Source organism: Entelurus aequoreus, linkage group LG13 (genome assembly GCF_033978785.1).
Source record: "Entelurus aequoreus isolate RoL-2023_Sb linkage group LG13, RoL_Eaeq_v1.1, whole genome shotgun sequence".
NCBI classification, from domain to species: domain Eukaryota; kingdom Metazoa; phylum Chordata; class Actinopteri; order Syngnathiformes; family Syngnathidae; genus Entelurus; species Entelurus aequoreus.
Genome location: NC_084743.1, coordinates 39,091,215 through 39,111,195, shown reverse-complemented (window position 1 = coordinate 39,111,195; position 19,981 = coordinate 39,091,215). Strand labels below are relative to the sequence as shown.

Here is a 19,981-nt window from a genome sequence, read left to right as displayed (position 1 = left end):
TTAGGGACCCTCTTCATCAGCAAACTGCTCTGCAAACAACAACTCCAAATTAAACGCATCACCTTCATCTTGACCACGAAAAGCACACAGGATGGCTTCGTGGTCACTGAAATAAGTGGACAGCACTGCACAATCCACAGCATACTGCGTTGTTTTGACATAAACGTGGTCAATTAATGTCCCATTCTCTGTAGTCGCTTGTGTTACATGCTGGGAAAAGCCATTTTGGCCCATTAATTTAGAAATTGATGAATGTTTGAGAATGTCTTCATTAAAATCTCCCATTATAACAATTGTGTTACTGAGTGGAGTGACCCAATCAAGTAACTTCACCAGATTGGATTTAAAAAGTAAATTTGGGTAAGATGGCGGACGATAAATTACTGCCATCAAAATGTTTTCTTTGGTAGACAGGCACACCAAACACTCCAGATTTAAATCGGGCACCTGCAGAATCTCACAGTCCGAATTATCTACAACATATAAACCTACTCCGCCATGTTGTAAATCTCTAATCTCAGCTAATTTGAAATCATTGCTACTGTAACACAAGGCTCAGGGACGACTGTGGAAAGTATATCCCTGTATTTGGACACAGTCTGTTGAGGAATGTGCAGTGAGCCACGTCTCTGTGACAGCAATACAGGTAGGCTGTAAATGCTGCGTACAAGACATCAAATGAGCGGCGTGGCAAGGTAAACTTTGGACGTTCAGTAAATACGCGGAGAAACTGCGGGGTTCTAACGAGGGCTGTGGCTGCTCAAGTAGAAATGGGGGCATGCTATCCAATGCCTCCTTGACGGCGTCCTTGCAGTAAATGGCCTTTTCCTTAAAGTCAGTAATGACAAGGCCGGATATATCCCTGACACGGCTGAGGGCGACATACGCCTGCCCAGCTGCAAAAACCTTGTGTAAACACACGACAGCCTCATCTACAGTTAGACCTTGCACTTTGTGAACAGTGCAGGCCCACGCGAGTTTAAGCGGAAACTGACGACGCAAACCGCCGCGTTTGGTCGCCGAATCCTCCACGGGATCAATAGCGGTAGAATGCGGGCATTCTACAGCAGCATGGGAACGTTCCTTTCTCCTTTGTGAGCCTATTTTTGGGTCATCAAATTTCACATAAACTGTGAGGGGGAAGTCTTTATCGGCTCCAAAATGAATATAAGTGACCGTTCCACATGCGCCATTGACCAGACCGTCTGCCACGGCAATGTTTTTGCACAGCATTACACGTGCGTTCGGAGCCAAGCACAAACTCTTGACCAAACACGTGTACGACATTTTAGCGTGATGATCAGCCACGCGCTCTAATTGACCCGTCTTCCTACTGTTGATAAAATCTTGCGCCTCGATTGTAACATAATCTGGACAGATTGCGAATAACCTCTCCAGATTATGGTGGCTGGTTTGCATATTCGTGGGATAAATATGCAAAGCTGCGCTCTCTTCCCCCGTCTCCCGGGACTTGAGGATATCGACGTCGCTTTGCAATAAGGGGGTTCCCTTCGCCCGAACTCTAAGCCTATTGAGCAGCTCAGAAAAGACACTATCTTTTTGCCTCACAACTGTTGTTAGTTCTACTTTTGTAAAATGACACCAGAGGTCCACATCCACCTGACTGGCGTACAGCGGCCTCCCTTTAACGGGCGGCAACTGATAAAAGTCACCGACAGCTACAACGCTAACGTTTCCAAATGGAGAAAAGTCCCCCGTCTGCTTCATTTGCCTTAACCGGCCGTGCACATAGGCTAAAAGATGGTGATCTACCATACTGATTTCGTCAATGATGAGAATTTGTAGGTGACCAAATTGAGCCCTCAAGGAGTTTATCTTATCTTCCCCCAGAGGGATATAGGGTAAACTAACCTGTATGCCAATACTGAAGGTGTGGTGAATTGTGGCTGCATGTAAACTGTATGCAGCTATGCCTGTGGGGGCAGTTAAGAGCACGCAGGTTTCATCTGGTTTGTACAGACGCGACAATAGTCTCCCTGCCTCGTACTGGATAGCTCTAATCAAATGGCTTTTTCCAGTACCTGCCCCACCAGTGACGAACACATGGAAAGGTTCCGGGTTTTTTCCCCCCTCACCTTTTCTAAGCACCATTTCCTAATGGTATCCAAAATGCTCCTCTGCGTCTCATTGAGAGAATGGAGCAGAGCTAAACCCTCCCTTCTAGACAAAATGTTGGTGTTTCTCTCGATTGTAGCTACTTGTTTACCACCAACAAACAAATCGGGGACATTTTCCTCAGATTGAACTAGCTGCTCGTCACTAATTTCCTCCTCTAAACACTCCATGTGTTCGATTTCCTGTTCAGGACGAAGGTCCCCCCATGCATCCTCATCGACATTAGGACCTAACAGATCCGCAAGCTCCTGCGCATGCTCTAACCGAGGACAGTCCACTTCAAACTTTGCCCTGTTGTCATCGACGACGTCTCGCACGGGCCGTGCGGTCCCGCCAGCCAACGTCACATTACCTTCGTCGTGGAACTGTTTGTAGAAGTCAAAGCCTTCCGGCTTGAGTTCACAATCAGTTCTATAAGGAAGGAACAACTGCAGCAAACTCTGAAAGTGGGCTTCCGCCTGTTTGTCTAATTTAAAGCGCATGTAGCGGACGACGGCAAACTGAGTTCGTGTTCTCCGCAAGATGAACCCTAAACCCCTTTGAAGTGCAATTTTTTTGTCAGAGTCTTCATTCTGGGTGAGAACACGATACTCCGAACAAAACGTGGCTATGCACATATCGGCAAATACGACACCGTCGGGCCTGTTCTGGTACCTCTCGACAACACTCGTCATCCACATGTTTTCGGACCTGAGACCCTCTGAGGAAGCCCTTTGCAACAACACGCTGAGGGGTAAGCTCATCCGCACAATGTTATTCCCTGTTGGAATAAACACCACCTTCCTGGAACATTCTTTCAAATGCATGCTCATTAGCCTATATACTGCCTCCTGAGCGCAGACATCTCTGTTGTGTAAATATACACTGCCCAGTTTCTTTAAAGCCTCTTTAGCAGAGAGATTTCCTAGCTTATTGGCTTCTTTAAGGGCATTGCTCAATAACAGACCAATTTCATTCTCTGCTTTTGTGATGTACTTGATTATGTAGATGACTGCGTAGGCGTCAGTGACAAAGCTAATGTCCATGTTAGCGTTCCAACACTTCAATAGATTCTTATTGTACTGGTTAACCCAGGTGTCGTTTACCCCTCGCCTATAAACCACCTTATTCTTAGTCTCCAGCCGCCAATAAGCGAGCTCAAAGACGTCCTGGTTGATGCCCACACTGGCTCCTCCCTCTCCATGGCGTCCATGACTTTCTCCATAATCATCTGCGCAACCTCCTTTCGCATCTTCTTGTCCTTATCCAAACAGGTGCACTTTGGCCGGTTTTCTGGAAGGCACTCACTCTCTGTCCCCGTTGCCTTTTTAGGACAAACACATTCTGGGATTTTGCAGATGAATGTGCGTGCAGAGATGGGTTTGGGAAAATTGAAACGGCATTTGGTGTTATTTTTACGACACGACTTTGAATGCCGTTTCGAATGCAGTTGAACCGATGACACAACTTCCGATAATGTGTCATCGGCAGAGGGTAGCTCACATGTCACATATTGATCAATAAATTGTGCGACTTCTAAGTCGGGGTTTTTATAAAACTGGGGAGCTCCCTCAATCCAAAACAGCGCATGAACATGGGGGGACCCACGCTGCTGGAACTCAATGCGATAAAAGAAATCCAAAATCTTGCCAACACGGTTAGACGGGGACATGAGTACTTCCTTCAGAAAACAGTGCCACCTGTAGTCAAACATCCTCGCGGCTGTGGCCGGGTTGCGCCGCAACAGCTCGCACCTATCGGCCCACTCTAGCTGTTCTACTGTCTGCTGTCTGCCTTCCTGTCTCAGGATGCTGGCAAGGAGATTCTGCCAGCGCAGATCAGCAGACGAAAAGGAGCAGAACCATGTTGGGATCCCCAATTGGCGGACACAAGCCATAAGGTCTTTCTGAACGGAAGACCAAAAAGCTGGCGTCCCGCGAATGGGCCGAAGGAAACGAAAACCGTCATCGAACTGTAGCAAGCGCTTCAGAGACTCGTCGTCTTTGAGCATGTCCGGCAAAATCCGCTGAGAATGCTGACCCCCCTTACCTTTACGCATGGCGACGGAAATGCTACTTATGACTTGGTCCAATTCGGACATATACTGACAAAAGAATATGTATTCCACGTTGCGCGCAAAACGGCCGTCTGCATGCATAACCCGGTTGTTAAAATAGCGCAACAATATTATACGATGCGCGCGGTCGGCGTGGAATGTATTTCTGCTGTTCGGAAACAGCGCAGGAAAACACATGGCCTCATTGAATTTGTCAGAAAGCATTCTAACCGGACTATTACCTTCCGCGGGGGCCAGACATACAACATCCTTAAAATAGTGATCTAATGCTTCCTGACCGATATCAACGGGCATAAGACAAGTGTCCTGAAACATGCAGTGCTGTTGTCTGTCATGTAACAGTTCATCTTGCACAATGTCTTCGGATTCCTCTTCTGGGCCACCTTTCTGCTCTACAGCCTCATCCTCACTGGACTGTGGGTCAACAACAACCTGGTCACCCTGACCAGCCTCTACAACAACCTGGTCACCCTGACCAGCCTGACCATCCTCTACAACAACCTGGTCACCCTGACCATCCTCTACAACAACCTGGTCACCCTGACCATCCTCTACAACAACCTGGTCACCCTGACCATCCTCTACAACAACCTGGTCACCCTGACCATCCTCTACAACAACCTCTTCCTCCCTACAAAAAGCATTTGACCATTCCTCGTTGAACTCAATGTCTTTATACAAGACATTGGTTCTCTTTAAGTACTCTATAGCACGCCTGACACGCCACGAGTCAACAAACTGATACTCGTAGTGTCCTTTGTAAGTCAACTTCCGCTTTAACTTCACTTGAAGCAGAGACCCCTCCATACTGGAGCGCGGCAACACATTGGTGGTTTGTACAATGTTGGCCGGAACACAAGTAACGGGCCCATGTACACCATTCTGACCACCCTTCGGCAACGCCACCGCCTTCATAAAAGGGATGCGTAAAGGTGCTGCTCTAAGCTATTCAGACATCCCAGTTCTGGAGGAATGGGGTGTACAGCTAAGTTGTTGTTCCAACATTCAGCTGGGATTTGACCTTTACTGATCTTACTATGACAACTAAAGCAAATCCACAACTGACCTCTGGACACAACAAGGGGACAGGGCTCAACACACCTATCATCACAACTACCGTATTTCCTTGAATTGGCGCAGGGAATATAGTATTCGCACGTCTAGAATTACTGCCGGGTCAAACTCGTTTCTCAAAATAATTAACGCATGCTTGGCCTTATCGCCGGTTTATTATTGAAGCTGGATCAAATTCGTTTCGCAAAATATTAATTTTATTATCGCATGTCTATAATTTTCGCCGGGTCAAACTCGTTTCGCAAAATATTTAGCATATGGCTAGAACTTCCACCGGGTCAAATTCGTTACGTCACGAGTGACGCATCTGTCCTCCTTTTCAAAATGGAGGAAGCTGATTTCAGTAGTTTACAATCGCACAAAGGAAAAAAGATAAAGAGCTTTTCAGTAGGATTTAAGGTCCAAGCTATTGAATACCGGTACAGTATGCTAAAGAGAACAGTAAGCAGCTATGTTTTATTAATATACCGTAGCTGCGTGTGTGAAATACTGTATAAGTCATTAAATCACTCCCGCCTCCTGGTGGTAGAGGGCGCTGCCGCGCTAGTGATCCTTCTTGCGACTTCCTGTACTGCAGAAGAAGTGAACACACGCAGCAAGAGATTTATTTTTTCCCTCTGCCTGAACTTCTAACATGGAGGATCACATACAGGTATCTAAAATAAAACAGTTTTCTAAACTGGACTTTCAATCGAAGCAGGAGGTAATAATTAAAGGAATATCTCCATCGAAACAGAGACTTTTAAAACTGAAGAAAGAAAATAAGGAAGACTTCTATAAACAAGTTATCGATGCTTTTGGTCAGAAGGAGCTGCAAATGGACTCCATTTATAAGTACAGGTAAGACCATAATAACGTTTTTTTTTAATTAAATGTGCTTTTCATGATGGTATGCTTACATGACACTCAAAGCGCACGCCTAAATTTTATGGATTCCTTTTGGTAAACGCCGGAGTGAGAAGAGGTTTTAAAATAATTACCGCATGCACGGCCATCCCGCCGGTTTCCGGTAAACGCAGGTGTGACAGGAGGTTTTAAATTAATTAACGCCCCTGCGGCTATTCAAGGAAATACGGTATGCAGATAATGCTCACTAATGCAATTATTTGCAATGCCAGCCGTTGCTAAACATGCTGCATATACTTCCCTCTCACAGTGCAGCACCTGATATCTAAACAGCAGCCTATGACAAACACTACACACGAAATCCGGTCCGTGTCTAACCTTATCCAAAAAACTATCCATGACAAAACCAAAATCTACAGACCTCTCCAGCCTCTGCTTCCGACTCAGCTGTACACTAGCTTTCACTTGCTGCCTATGTTTTAAACTAACACTATACTGCCTTTTGCTGCCTAGTTTAACCTTGTCCTTGTGTTCTATATGGTCCCTGTACTTTCCTACACTAAGTGCTTTAACTTTGTCTCTGTGTTCTATATGGTCCCTGTACTTTCCTACACTGCGTGCTTTAACTGTGTTCCTGTGTTCAATATTTTCCCTGTATTTCATTTCACTGGCCACTTTACTCCTGAATTTAACACTTTCCCTGTGCTCAATGTTTTGCCTGTATTTCGCTACACTTCGTGCTTTAACTCTATGCCTATGCTCAATATTTTGGCTGTATTTCCCTACACTGAGTGCTTTAACTCTATGCCTATGGTCAATATTTTCCCTATATTTCCCTACACTGTGTGCTTTCACCCGGTCCCTGTGCTCAGCGCTATATCTGTATTTCTCTACACTTCGTGATATACAGCTCTCCCTGAAGTTCAAGTCCTCACTATACATTTTCCTATAAAGCAGGGCACGTCTCTCTCTATGTTTAATAGTAACTGTATCCTGCAGTCTTCCCTTACACTTTGAATACTTAGTCGCACTAGAATCCCTACATGCCCTCTACAACCTCTATAACATCTTTACCTGAATCTAGACAATCTATCCCATCTACTGCCTGCCCCGCTCTCTTTCGCTGAAGACCTAGTGCTACAGCCTATATCCCAGCCTAATTCACAATATCCATGACAACTTTGCAGTCCAGGCTTGAAAACACAAAGAACGCAGTCAAAATGCTGGCCCCCGACATTCTCCAAATAAATGCAGTCTGCTGACAAAGACTTACTGCTGCAACGATATTTTAGCCAACGAGCATCATGAAATGTAAAAAAGGCAATGCCTAAATAATCTGCAGTGGCCTGGATTTCAACCTCTGTGGCCCAAGTCTTGACACACTTCATCCTGGACTGCTTGATGTACTCTAAAAGTGACATATCACTCCTCAAAAGACCCCGATACCTAGCCTCATTCTTTTCGAGCTCTCTACAGGCTGCCAGTCTAATCTTACGATGGTTCTTCTGTGAACCACTGACAGCGTGAGAAACAGCTCTGAAAAAGCAGTTCCCATCCGGAACAATTTTCTCCCTAAGGCAGGGAACACCTAAGTAGCCCACCTCTCTGTGCACCAGACCACCGACTTTCATAAAATCTATTTTTAATAGACTACACAAAGCCCTACAAACGTCATCACCGAGGGGACGGAAAAACTGTTCCTCTCTCTGATGCAGCGATAAACACTACATCAGAGTTTACTGTAACGCTATCAAAACGCTTGGATGGTTTAGACTTGCGTTCACGAGACAAAATCGTACGCTTTTTGCCATCAGTGGCAACAAATTCTGCTGTTGAGCCACTGCTAACTTCACTTAAAAAAGTGAGAACAGATACGCCAGACAGTGCTGGGCTCGCTTTAACACCAGCCCCACTCTGACACACAGATGGGGCTGCAAAATCTTTTTCAAAGTCACTAAATCCAGGTGCCGGCGCAGTGCTCATCTCTATGAAGTCACTCTCCACAGGAACACCGGATTGTGCGTGGCTCACAGCTGGACCTGCATCACTGTCAAACAAGGAGGTGGTGGCACAAACATCACTTATGTCACTACGCTCAGGTGCTGCAGCAGTGTTCATCTCAAAGATGCAACTCTCTACAGAAGCTCCAGACAACGCTGGACTTGCACCTACACTAACCCTAACGCCACACAGCTCAAAAGGCTTCAGCCCTGAACAGAGAGCATCAGCCAAACAACAGATGTAGTGATGCAGGTCATCTAAACAGGAAAAGTGCAGTATTACACTTGTACCGTTGTGATCTAGCAGGCCACAGCTACTACGAGAGTGACTGTAGACCACAGCAAACTGTCCATCCTCACAGATGATGGCAGATGTATACGCTACCAGTGTCAGCAGACACATCCTGTACTGCCTGAAAACTCCCTCTAATCCATGACGCAGACTCACAAAGGGACCACTTTCCTGCTCAACACCCACAGCACCTGATGCCGGGTGTTGACTAAAATGAAAACTAAACAACTGCTCGTCAATATCTACATTACTAGGTAGATCCGGCACGGACAAAAACTGCGACGGATGGTTAAAAATACCCAGGTTGCGCAAACTACTGTACAATTAATCGCCTAAATACAGGATGCGATCGAGACCCTGTGTCTCCCACGAAAACACACTTTTCACCACATGCTTAGCTATACTAGTTAAAGCAATGGCCATGCATTGCTTCCCTCCGTAAGTAAACCTGCTATCCCCCTGGTGAAAAGATCCGCGCACAACCGTAGCTACGCTAATTCCCAGACGATCCCGCTCGACCATTGCCACGCGACCGCAGACGGACTGAGGTTTACTAACCCTACCACTATCACTAGGGAGAGGAAAAGAATCAACCTTATCTGCGAAGACCTGCAGCGGCACCTGGGCTTCCTCCTGGACAGCAGGCTCCTCCCTGATGACCGTTGGCTCGCCACGGACCGCAGGCACCTGAAATTGTAAGGGAAAAACGTTGACACCAACCTGCTCCCTCCGCCCGGCGCACCTGACGGCCACAGGTCTCCGACGACACCTCCCAGGAGAAGCCTATTGAAAGTAAAAGAAAAATTTATAGAGGCTGTCTACTTAAGGCATACTTTATTGGATAGTTTACAATTATGTATCACGTACTCAGAAAATTCCCAACATTTGATTAAGAACTAGTGGTAATAGTAATAACAGTTGTAAAATGGCTTGGCATTTTATTAGGACGCCTTGCTGTTGAGGTGTTCAGGACATGTACCAGCGGTAGGAGACCACGAGGAAGACCCAGGACACGCTGAAGAGACTATGTCTCTCAGCAGGCCTGGGAGCGCCTCGGGATCCCCCGGGAAGAGCTGGTAGAAGTGGCCGAGGAGAGGGAAGTCTGAGCTTCCCTGATTGGGCTGCTGCCCCCGCGACCCAAGCCCGGATAAGCGTTAGAAGATGGATGGATTATTATAGAGAGAAAATGTTGTATACACATGTATTGTACATCATTGCCTATACGTAGAGAGAAGTTAATGACACACATTACCTGTCCAGGTGGTGGGACAGCAGTGCAGTCAGAGTCAGAAGTGAACTCCCTCTGCCCAGCACGCCTGACAGTCACAGCTCTCCGACGACGCCTTCCAGGAGAAGCCTATTGAAATTAAAACATTTATAGAGGCTGTCTACTTAAGGCATACTTAATTGGATATTTTACAAGTATGTATCACATACTCAAAAATATCCCAACATTTGATTAACAACTAGGGGTAATAATGGTAATTATAGTAATAACAGTTGTAAAGTGGCTTGGGCATTTTATTAGGATGCCTTGCTGTTGAGGTGTTCAGGACATGTACCACCGGTATGAGACCACGAGGAAGACCCAGGACACGCAGAAGAGACTATGTCTCTCAGCAGGCCTGGGAGCGCCTCGGGATCCCCCGGGAAGAGCTGGTGGAAGTGGCTGAGGAGAGGGAAGTCTGATTGGGCTGCTGCCCCCGCGACCCAAGCCCGGATAAGCAGTAGAAGATGGATGAATGGATTATTACACAGAAAATGTTGTTCATCAGTGTCTTAGATGCGTTATTGACACTATACGTAGAAAGAAGTGAATGAGACACATTACCTGGCCAGGTGGTGGGACAGCAGTGCAGTTGGAGTCAGAGGAAGGAGCGAACTCCTCCATGGCATCCAACATAGGACTGCTGAACCACACAGGGTTGGACGGGATGGGAAGGGACTGTTGCACCGGCAGTGTTCCAGCCTTCCAAACATAAAAAAAAAGGTCACTTAGTAAATTTTATGTATACAGAATGAGAAAGGTTTGTGAGCAAACAATAGCCGTAGACTGTGGCAACTCTTGTAAAGGTTTCAGCCAACGCGTTAATAAGAAGTGACATGCTTAACACACTCCAATAAAACAGTTTTTTTTGTCTTGGGATGACAGTGACAACTAAATATCATAACTAGGCTTATACATCAATCAATCAATGTTTATTTATATAGCCCTAAATCACAAGTGTCTCAAAGGGCTGCACAAGCCACAACGACATCCTCGGTACAGAGCCCACATCAGGGCAAGTAAAAGTCACCCCAGTGGAACGTGGATGTGACACACACCCCCCCCCCCCCCCTAGGGAGTGGGGGTTAGCATAAGATAACATCAAAAAGCTTTCTAAAAACATGACAGTTTAAGCCGGTTAATCAGCAACACCTGTCACTCACTGCGCTATGTTGTCCTTTCTTGTAAAGAGGCGTCATCTTATAAAAATGTACACTGTTAAAGTACATTATAAACTATAGAGCAGTTGGCTATTTCATTATACAAAATATATTATCATAATTAAAAAAGTAAAAAAAAACAAAAAAGTGAAAACGGCTCAAAAATACAGACAGCGAACCACAGAAACACATTACCTTTCGCTCCCGTCCAACCGTTGTCCACCTCCGGGGATCCTGGCGCCGACGGGGCAGGGGGTCTGGCCCCGTCACCTGGGCCGGTGGCGACCTCCGACGAGGGGAAGAAGGCGCAGGCTCCACCAGGATGGGCGGGCCACCTGTGTCGGCATGAAGACAAGAAATTGTGTCTGAAACACATGCTCATCTACATGTGAAGAGTACCTATAAAGCAGGGGTGTCCAAACTTTTTCCACTGAGGGCAGCACATTTAAAAATCAGAATAGGTGAGAAATTCATAATGACATTGATTGTGATTCATTATATTTGAAAGAAAACAGCCTACATGTCAGCTTTGTGTGAGTAAACATTGCTACATTTTCTTGTAAAATTTCACCTGTTTGCTCTTTAAATACCACTTATAATGTTGGTTTTTTTCCCCAAGCGTATTTTTAAAATGCGCCATGGGGCTGTTAAAGAAAGACCTGCGGGCCGCACTTTGGACACCCCTGCTATAAAGCATATGATAAGCTGTTCAAAACTTACGAGCGACGAACTGTGGGACAGGAGGCATGGGGGTCCGTGACTGCCGCTCTGCCATCTTCCTCCAAAAGCCAGCAGATGCAGGGATGCAGTCCATCTAAACAGGGAAAGTGCAGTATTACAGTTACCGTTGTGATCTACCAAAAAAATCGGCACTTTATTTTATTGTATGTACACAGAATGAGAAAAGTTTGTAAGCCAACCATAGCCGGAGACTGTGGCAACTTTTCTAAAAGTTTCAGCCAACGCGTTAAGAAGAGACATGCGCCACACACTCCAATAAAACAAAGATGACAGTGACAACTAAATATAATCAAAACTAGGCTTATACTTAGCATAAGTTAACATCAAAAAGCTGTTTTGTCTTGTGAGGAGGCCTCATCTTATAAAAATGTGCACTGTTAAAGTACATCATAACTATAGAGCCGTTGGTTATTTCATTATACATAATGTACTATCGTAAATAAAAAAGTAACAAACAAAAAACAGCTCTAAAATACAGACAGCGGCCCACAGCAACACATTACCTCTCCCTCGTCTCCAAGCCTGGGCCACGTCTGGGGATCCAGGCAGTCCGTCAGAGGGGAAGGAGGCGCAGGGGGGTCAGTTGGGAAGAGGGTGAGGGCGGCGTCGCACAACAGCTTCACCAGGATGGGCGAGCCACCTGTGTCGCTGAGGTGCACCTGAAGAACAGATGCAGAACACATTGACTCCATAAGTGAATGCAACACCACAGAAATCAAATAGGCTGTCATAACTGTACAGTTGCTGTACTTACGCCGTCATGACACCACAGCTCCAACCGATCCAGCAGGAAGCTGTCGGTCACAGCCACGAATGGGACACCTGATGGAGATTTAAGAAAAATCATTATACTTGCATACATAAATCCTGCTGTGAAAGCTACAATTGCGCCAGCGCAAAGATAAAAGCATGAACGTACCCATGCGTGCTGCGACGCGGCGGTGCTCCTGACGCAGCTGATCCTGCAGGCCCACGGGTTTGTTCAGACGCGGGGGGAAGTCCAGAACAAACACCTACAGACAGACATTTTATCCCATGTATGTCTTAAAATACAATAAAAAAAACACTGGCTGCTGTAAACAGCTGTACAGGAATATACAACAAAAAGTGAAAACAAACGCACCTTGGGCCAGCGGCTGCGGACGCTGGTCAGGAGGGCGCCGAACTCCGCCGCAGCGGAGGAGGGCCCACGGTCCAGGTCGTTGCTCGGGGCCAGCACGCAGACGACATCCGGGGTCCACGGGAACTCCAGGCGCCCCACCTCTGTCCTCAGGTCAGCTGCACCTCCACCTGGAACAGACAAAAAAGAGAAAGAGAGCGGTACCTTGGGTAAGGCGACATCCCCATCCACCAGGCCCCTCAGGTGGGAGTCGCCGATGAAGAAGACAGTCTGAAACAACAAACACTTTGCTTTAGAACAGACACAAGAACCATGACTCCTAACAACCAAGGCGGTCTTTACGAAAGAAGAACTGGTACCTTCTTCTCCGGGTCGATAGCTGGAGGGACAAACTTCACCTGACGGCCAGTCAGGTGCGAAGTTGGCCACCTCCGCACGCGGTGGCGGAACCCAGTGCCGCGCCCTATGTAAAGAAGATAAGAGATTGTGTCTTAAACACATGCTCATCTACATGGGAAGAGTACCTCTAAAGCAGGGGTCACCAACGCGGTGCCCGCGGGCACCAGGTAGCCCGTAAGGACCAGATGAGTAGCCTGCTGGTCTGTTCTAAAAACAGTTCAAATAGCAGCACTGTAGCGGCGAACAGCTGACGCGCGAGCTCGTAACTGCGACTGCTTGGCAACCAGCCAAACCCCACGTAATAAAAGTATATTTTATTGTAGAGCACATCCACATCCCTAATCACCCAGGCAACACCAGGAAACGTCTATCATTGGGCATTAGTATTAGTTTACGTTCCCGCGCAGGTATAACACGGTGTGCTCCCGTCTCGTCTGCTGGTGCACGAGCCCGGTAATTAGACAGCTGTGTCAAATCAAGGAGGACAAAAGACGCCAACGCAGAGTGGAGAAAGGTTTGGTTAATTAAAGATAACAGTTGTGCCAAAAGTGTACCAAAACCTGAACGGGCAGCCGGTAAGATTGCACTTTAATTCTCTGGCGCACCTGTTGCGCTGGTGGGGTGCGGGGAGTTGTGTGCATGTAGCGTGCTTAGTCTGGAGGCTAAATACACACGGTGTTTTGCGTAACTGTTGTTTAGTAAGGAAGTGTTGTGATTCTTTGCTTAGTTAGATAAATGGTGGAGCAGTTTGCTTCATCAGGAGGGTGAAGTCGCTCAACTTAAAGTGTTAGAGTGAAAGTGTTGGATATAAAAAATCCAAGAAAATATTTTAAAGACTTGGTCTTCACTAACAGACAAAGAAACATAACAGATTTTGTGTCCAGTTCAAAGTGTGACAAGATGTATTAAAAAATTAGAGAGTTGACATTTGTATTGTACATGAGTTATTTGTACAAACATGGTGCAAAGTAATTCATGATTTATAGAAAAATGTTAGTGGCTAGCTAGTTAAAATGGGATATTGGGATTTCACAAGACTGTCTTAGAAGTGATCATTAGAAAATGTTCAATTAGAAAAATGTGCACTTAGAGAAAGTATAAAAATAAAGTGTTGCATATTGATATTTATCTGTTTCTATATATATATTTATTGTGAGAAATCATTAAGATGATCTGTGCTTCCACAAAGATAAATATCATTAATTATTAATAACAGAATAAAGGGTAAATTGAGCAAATAGGCTATTTATTTAAGTGTGTATCAAACTGGTAGCCCTTCACATTAATCAGTACCCAAGAAGTAGCTGTTTGGAAAAGGTTGGTGACCCCTGCTGTAAAGTATACGATAAGCTGTGCAAAACTTACGAGAGACGAACTCAGGGACAGGAGGCATGGGGGTCGAAGACTGCCGCTCTGCCATCTTGGTCCTGGAGGCTAGTGCCCGCTTGTGGCCCTTGGCACGCGGCATCTAAACACACACACACGCAGACACAGATGTTAAACTGTCGCAAAGAAAACAAAGATCAGAGTGAAACGTTGTCAACATTCTTCCACATAGGGTTAAGACAGTGTTTTTTCCCTCGCCATTTCAATAGAAAAAATAAAGCAAACTCACCTTAGCAGGAACTATGTGATGTGTGTTTGTGTGCTTTTTCAGTAAGTGTGTCTGTGTGATTGATGTATGTATATCTGTTATGTATATGCGTGTGTCTGTTATGTATATATGCGTGTGTCTGTCAACTTTTGTGCTCACAACTCTGAAACAATTCACCAGAAGCAGTTCGCACACAACCTGGAATCACAATCTGGAATCAGAGAATAGACATAGGTTTTGTTTAACAGCAAATTGTGTATATCTCTATAACCTTGCACTTCCAAAAGGGTTGTAACAAAAGGCAAACCACATTAAAGACATCATCTTATAGCAGCATTAACACTCACGTGACTTCAGTACTGCTACTGAACATCAGCAGCATATTCTTTTAAATAAAGAATGATCAGAAAGCAGTTGGCCCAAACGCACACGGCATATAAGCGAAAAAAAACATCACACCTGTCCCAAACCTGACATCATAACAAAATGTATAAAAAGAATTTTCAGATAAGTAATTTAGCCCTCTTACAATGACAAAAAAAAAACATGTTTTCATGATGTATGTGCTAGTATTGTATGTCTTGCTGCGGGTCCTGCCTTTAAAAGCAATGTTACCCCTTTCAGAGACTACACTTAATTTCCTGTAAGTAATTAGTATTTTTTTCATAAAGAAATACAAGCATGTGTGCTTATGGACTTTATCCCTGCAGACTGTATTGATCTACATTGATATATAATGTATATATTGTGTTTTTTATGTTGAGGTAATAATAAATAACTAACTAAAATAAAGAAATTGTTTTATTTAAAGTACTTGCGCGGCCGGATACCAATCGGTATCGGTCCAGTTGAGGGGCAAAACGCGTACTGGGGCCACGTGCACAGCCAGCTAGCTAGCAACAGCCAGCTAGCTAGCTGTTGCTAGCTAGCTCTTTCGACCGTGCTCCACGTCACGGCCAGGACGTAAACAAGAATACTAGCACCGCAAAAATTGCAAAAGAACAAAAATGACCCAACAGTGTGATGTGTATCTTCCGACAAAACATGAAGACGGACTATGGCTAGCCCGGCAGCTGCTAGCTAGCATGCTAGACCAAGCGCTAGCCCGTTAGCTAGCATGCTAGACAAAGAGCTAGCCTGTTAGCTGCTAGAATGCTCGGACAAAAACGAACAGTATTCCCTCAAATCTGTCAAAACAAGACATATGTATGTAGTATCTCTGGAATATGATTAACTACTAAACAAAGTAGACGTGTTAATAGTTAGCAAACACTAAAACCAAGCGCTAGCCCGTTAGCTAGCATGCTAGACAAAGAGCTAGCCTGTTAGCTGCTAGAATGCTCGGACAAAAACGAACAGTATTCCCTCAAATCTGTCAAAACAAGACATATGTATGTAGTATCTCTGGAATATGATTAACTACTAAACAAAGTAGACGTGTTAATAGTTAGCAAACACTATATTTAGGTCACACACACCACAAGAAAAAAGAGACATGCAGCAGCAACATACCTGTGTGACGCCAAGAGGACGACTGAGACGGAAGGAGCCAATTTATAGACCTCTCACAGCCGGCCGCGCCCCACGATGTGCGCGCGCAAACAAAGTGACAGCGGGCGGGTGGGACTTGTAGTCTTTGAAACATTTTAGAAAAGGAGTAGAAAGAAGCAGAGTTTATTTAATCCAAACCCTAATGTTTTACATAGCAGTTGCTAAAACTTTTGTTCACTTCCTGTTCTCAATGTATTCACAATATACTCCATAAGTAATTAAAAAAAAAAGAAAAAAAAAAAGAATAATAGGTGAAGTAAGTTATATTTCATATGAAGAGATAAATAAGAACATTTTGACAATGAAATAATGGATGGATTAATAAATTCTGAATGTTTATCATGTTTCTTCTTTTGTTGGATGGATTGATTGAAACATTTATTAGTAGGTTGCAAAGTGAAGTACATATTCCGTACAATTGACCACTAAATGGTAACACCCCAATAAGTTTTTCCACTAGATTAAGTCGGGGTCCACTAAAATTGATTCATGATACAGATACTATCAAATACTATCAAATATATACTAACATCATAATACAGTCATCACACAAGATACTCATCAGAGTGTATACATAGAATTATTTACAATGGTGTGGGATATGGAGGGGGGGGGGGTTTGGTTGGTATCAACACGTCAGACATCAACAATCAGCATCAACAATTGCATCATCAGAGAAATGGACATTGGAACAGTGTAGGACTGACCTGGTAGGATATGTACAGCAAGTAGTGGACATAGAGAGAGATCAGAAAGTATAATAATAAAAAGTGTAAGAAAAAGTGTCTACATTAGATTGTTTACATTAGATTATTTATAGGCCGAAGAGGTATTATGTGGAAGTGAGGGTGTTAGTTTAGGGTTGTAGTTGGCTAGAAGTGTTCTTTTAGTGCAGTTTAGAAGAAGTAAAGGTGCCCTTTCTTTTACACCTGTTGGGAGTGCATTCCATATTGATGTGGCATATAAAGAGAATGAGTTAAGACCTTTGTTAGTTGGGAATCTGGGTTTAACGTGGTTACTTTGTACTTTGTATACACTTTAAGTGGCAAGAGTTTCTTGAAGTGGATCATATTAGTACAGTGTTTGCTTGCTTTGCTTAAGCAATTCCACAATGTAATTCCACATACTGATATACTGAAGGGCTTATGTGCGAACAAATGATGTAAAATACATTTTCCTCAAAGAATATATTCCTCCTCTTTTTGTGAGAAGAATTGTACTCTGTTCTTCGTTACACACACAGACCAAACTTGAACCTCCCCTTGCTCTGTAAACTGCATGTAATATATATATATACATATTAAGTGTTTCATACATACATATATATATATATATATATATATATATATATATATATATATATATATATATATATATATATATATATATATATATATATATATATATATACATACATATATATATATATATATATATATATATATATATATATATATATATATATATATATATATATATATATATATATATATATATATATATATATATATATATATATATATAGGGGGCGGCGTGGCGAAGTTGATAGAGTGGCTGTGCCAGCAATCGGAGTGTTGCTGGTTACTGGGGTTCAATTCCCACCTTCTACCTTCCTAGTCACGTCCGTTGTGTCCTTGGGCAAGACACTTCACCCTTTGCCTCTGATGGCTGCTGGTTAGCGCCTTGCATGGCAGATCCCGCCATCAGTGTGTGAATGGGTGAATGTGGAAATACTGTCAAAGCGCTTTGAGTACCTTGAAAGTAGAAAAGCGCTATACAAGTATAACCCATTTATTTATTTATTTATATACTTTTGTCCAGTGGTAGTCCTGAGTGAGACTTACATAGAGGTGTTAGTTTCATGTTTGTACGACATTCGTACTGGGAGTTACAGGCAGTTTTCTTCCTAGGGGGCGCTAGAGCGCAATTTAGATTTGTGGGGTTTGGTTTGTAACTAAAGTGTTTGGGGCGCGTTTTTCTATGTGTGTGTAAAATTAGGTGAGTTTTGAAGCATGTTAAGGGGGGCAAAGTAGTGTGCAAAGCTGCGGAATAAGTAGTCCTAGGTGTCCCAATACTTTTGTCCAGTGGTAGTCCTGAGTGAGACTTACATAGAGGTTTTAGTTTCATGTTTGTACGACATTCGTACTGGGAGTTACAGGCAGATTTCTTCCTAGGGGGCGCTAGAGCGCAATTTAGATTTGTGGGGTTTGGTTTTTAACAAAAGTGTTTGGGGCACGTTTTTCTATGTGTGTGTAAAATTTGGTGAGTTTAGAAGCATGTTAAGGGGGGCAAAGTAGTGCGCAAAGCTGCGGAATAAGTAGTCCTAGGTGTCCCAATACTTTTGTCCAGTGGTAGTCCTGAGTGAGACCTACATAGAGGTTTTAGTTTCATGTCTGTACGACATTCGTACTGGGAGTTGCAGGCAGTTTTCTTCCTAGGGGGCGCTAGAGCACAATTTAGATTTGTGGGGTTTGGTTTGTAACTAAAGTGTTTGGGGCGCGTTTATCTATGTGTGTGTAAAATTTGGTGAGTTTTGAAGCATGTTAAGGGTGGCAAAGTAGTGCGCAAAGCTGCGGAAGAAGTAGTCCTAGGTGTCCCAATACTTTTGTCCAGTGGTAGTCCTGAGTGAGACCTACATAGAGGTTTTAGTTTCATGTTTGTATGACATTCGTACTGGGAGTTACAGGCAGTTTTCTTCCTAGGGGGCGCTAGAGCGCAATTAAGATTTGTGGGGTTTGGTTTGTAACTAAAGTGTTTGGGGCGCGTTTATCTATGTGTGTGTAAAATTTGGTGACTTTTGAAGCATGTTAAGGGGGGCAAAGTAGTGCGCAAAGCTGCGGAAGAAGTAGTCCTAGGTGTCCCAATACTTTAGTCCAGAGGTAGTCCTGAGTGAGACCTACATAGAGGTTTTTGTTTCGTTTCTCTACGATATTCGTACTGGGAGTTAGAGGAAGTTGTGTCTGAGTTCACATTGTCATTATAGGGTATTGTGTGTATTGAGGACAAAGAAGGTCTAATTGCATTTTCGTTGTCATTTTTGGCACCGGGGCAACTTTAGTGCTGCGGGTCTTCGAAGGCTCGTAAAATCAAAACGGTAGCACGTATCACAACTCTTTCGTCAACTTTTAATCAGAAGGGTTCAATCTCTCTCCTGTAGCAAGTTGAAGCCGAAACGACAAACGCGCTCAGAGGAGATAACGTTTGATGTTTGGTGACCGGTTGTAACAAAAATGTTGTTTTGAAGGAGGAATAGCAAACCTCTTGTTGATTTTCGCTGAAGGATGTCAATCTCTGAAATGTAGGTCTAGGCAAGACCTACATAGAGGTATTTGTTTCATGTCTCTAAGACGTTCCTACCGGAAGTTATAAGCAGTTTTGTCTGAGTTTTCCTCTAAAAAGCAGATTTTTCTCTGTTTTATGAAAAAATTGCTCTAGAGCACAATTTAGAGCCAAAATGACCCGATGGCTCTTTCTTCAGCTTGACAGCATCCCTCACTGCTGGTGGATTACCGCCACGACAGGCACCAAACACCTTGCGGCCACAGCTTCAATCAGCTGGCTCGACAAGAGAGGAAAGGAACATGGTCCACTCAGACTCAATGTCCAGCACCTCCCTCGTGACATGTTCAAAGTTCTTCCGGACAGGTTCAAAGTTCTTCAGGAGACTCTGCTAGGCGTTCCCAGCAGACCCTTACAATGCGTTTGCGGCATCCTCCCCTACAATCATGGGAGTTTGCCCAACCAG

General features: G+C 44.2%; 2 protein-coding genes and 1 pseudogene across 2 annotated transcripts; all 3 read right to left on the bottom strand.

The window, feature by feature from the left end:
• On the bottom strand, positions 1-5,213 carry LOC133663395 (uncharacterized; annotated as a pseudogene).
• A 1,084-nt stretch (positions 5,214-6,297) lies between these two features.
• Positions 6,298-7,788, bottom strand: LOC133663396 (uncharacterized). The gene has a single exon (XM_062067836.1). The coding sequence runs from the start codon at positions 7,052-7,054 to the stop codon at positions 6,329-6,331; it is 726 nt and encodes a 241-aa protein (XP_061923820.1). The 5' UTR covers positions 7,055-7,788; the 3' UTR covers positions 6,298-6,328.
• A 2,008-nt stretch (positions 7,789-9,796) lies between these two features.
• On the bottom strand, positions 9,797-16,159 carry LOC133663850 (uncharacterized). The gene is made up of 10 exons (XM_062068558.1): positions 14,707-16,159; positions 14,457-14,559; positions 13,052-13,155; positions 12,696-12,962; positions 12,492-12,585; positions 12,327-12,394; positions 12,076-12,231; positions 11,552-11,645; positions 11,027-11,166; positions 9,797-10,373 (listed from the first exon to the last, which is right to left on the bottom strand). The coding sequence occupies exons 2-10, from the start codon at positions 14,557-14,559 to the stop codon at positions 10,176-10,178; spliced, it is 1,224 nt and encodes a 407-aa protein (XP_061924542.1). The 5' UTR covers positions 14,707-16,159; the 3' UTR covers positions 9,797-10,175.
• Positions 16,160-19,981: the final 3,822 nt, after the last annotated feature.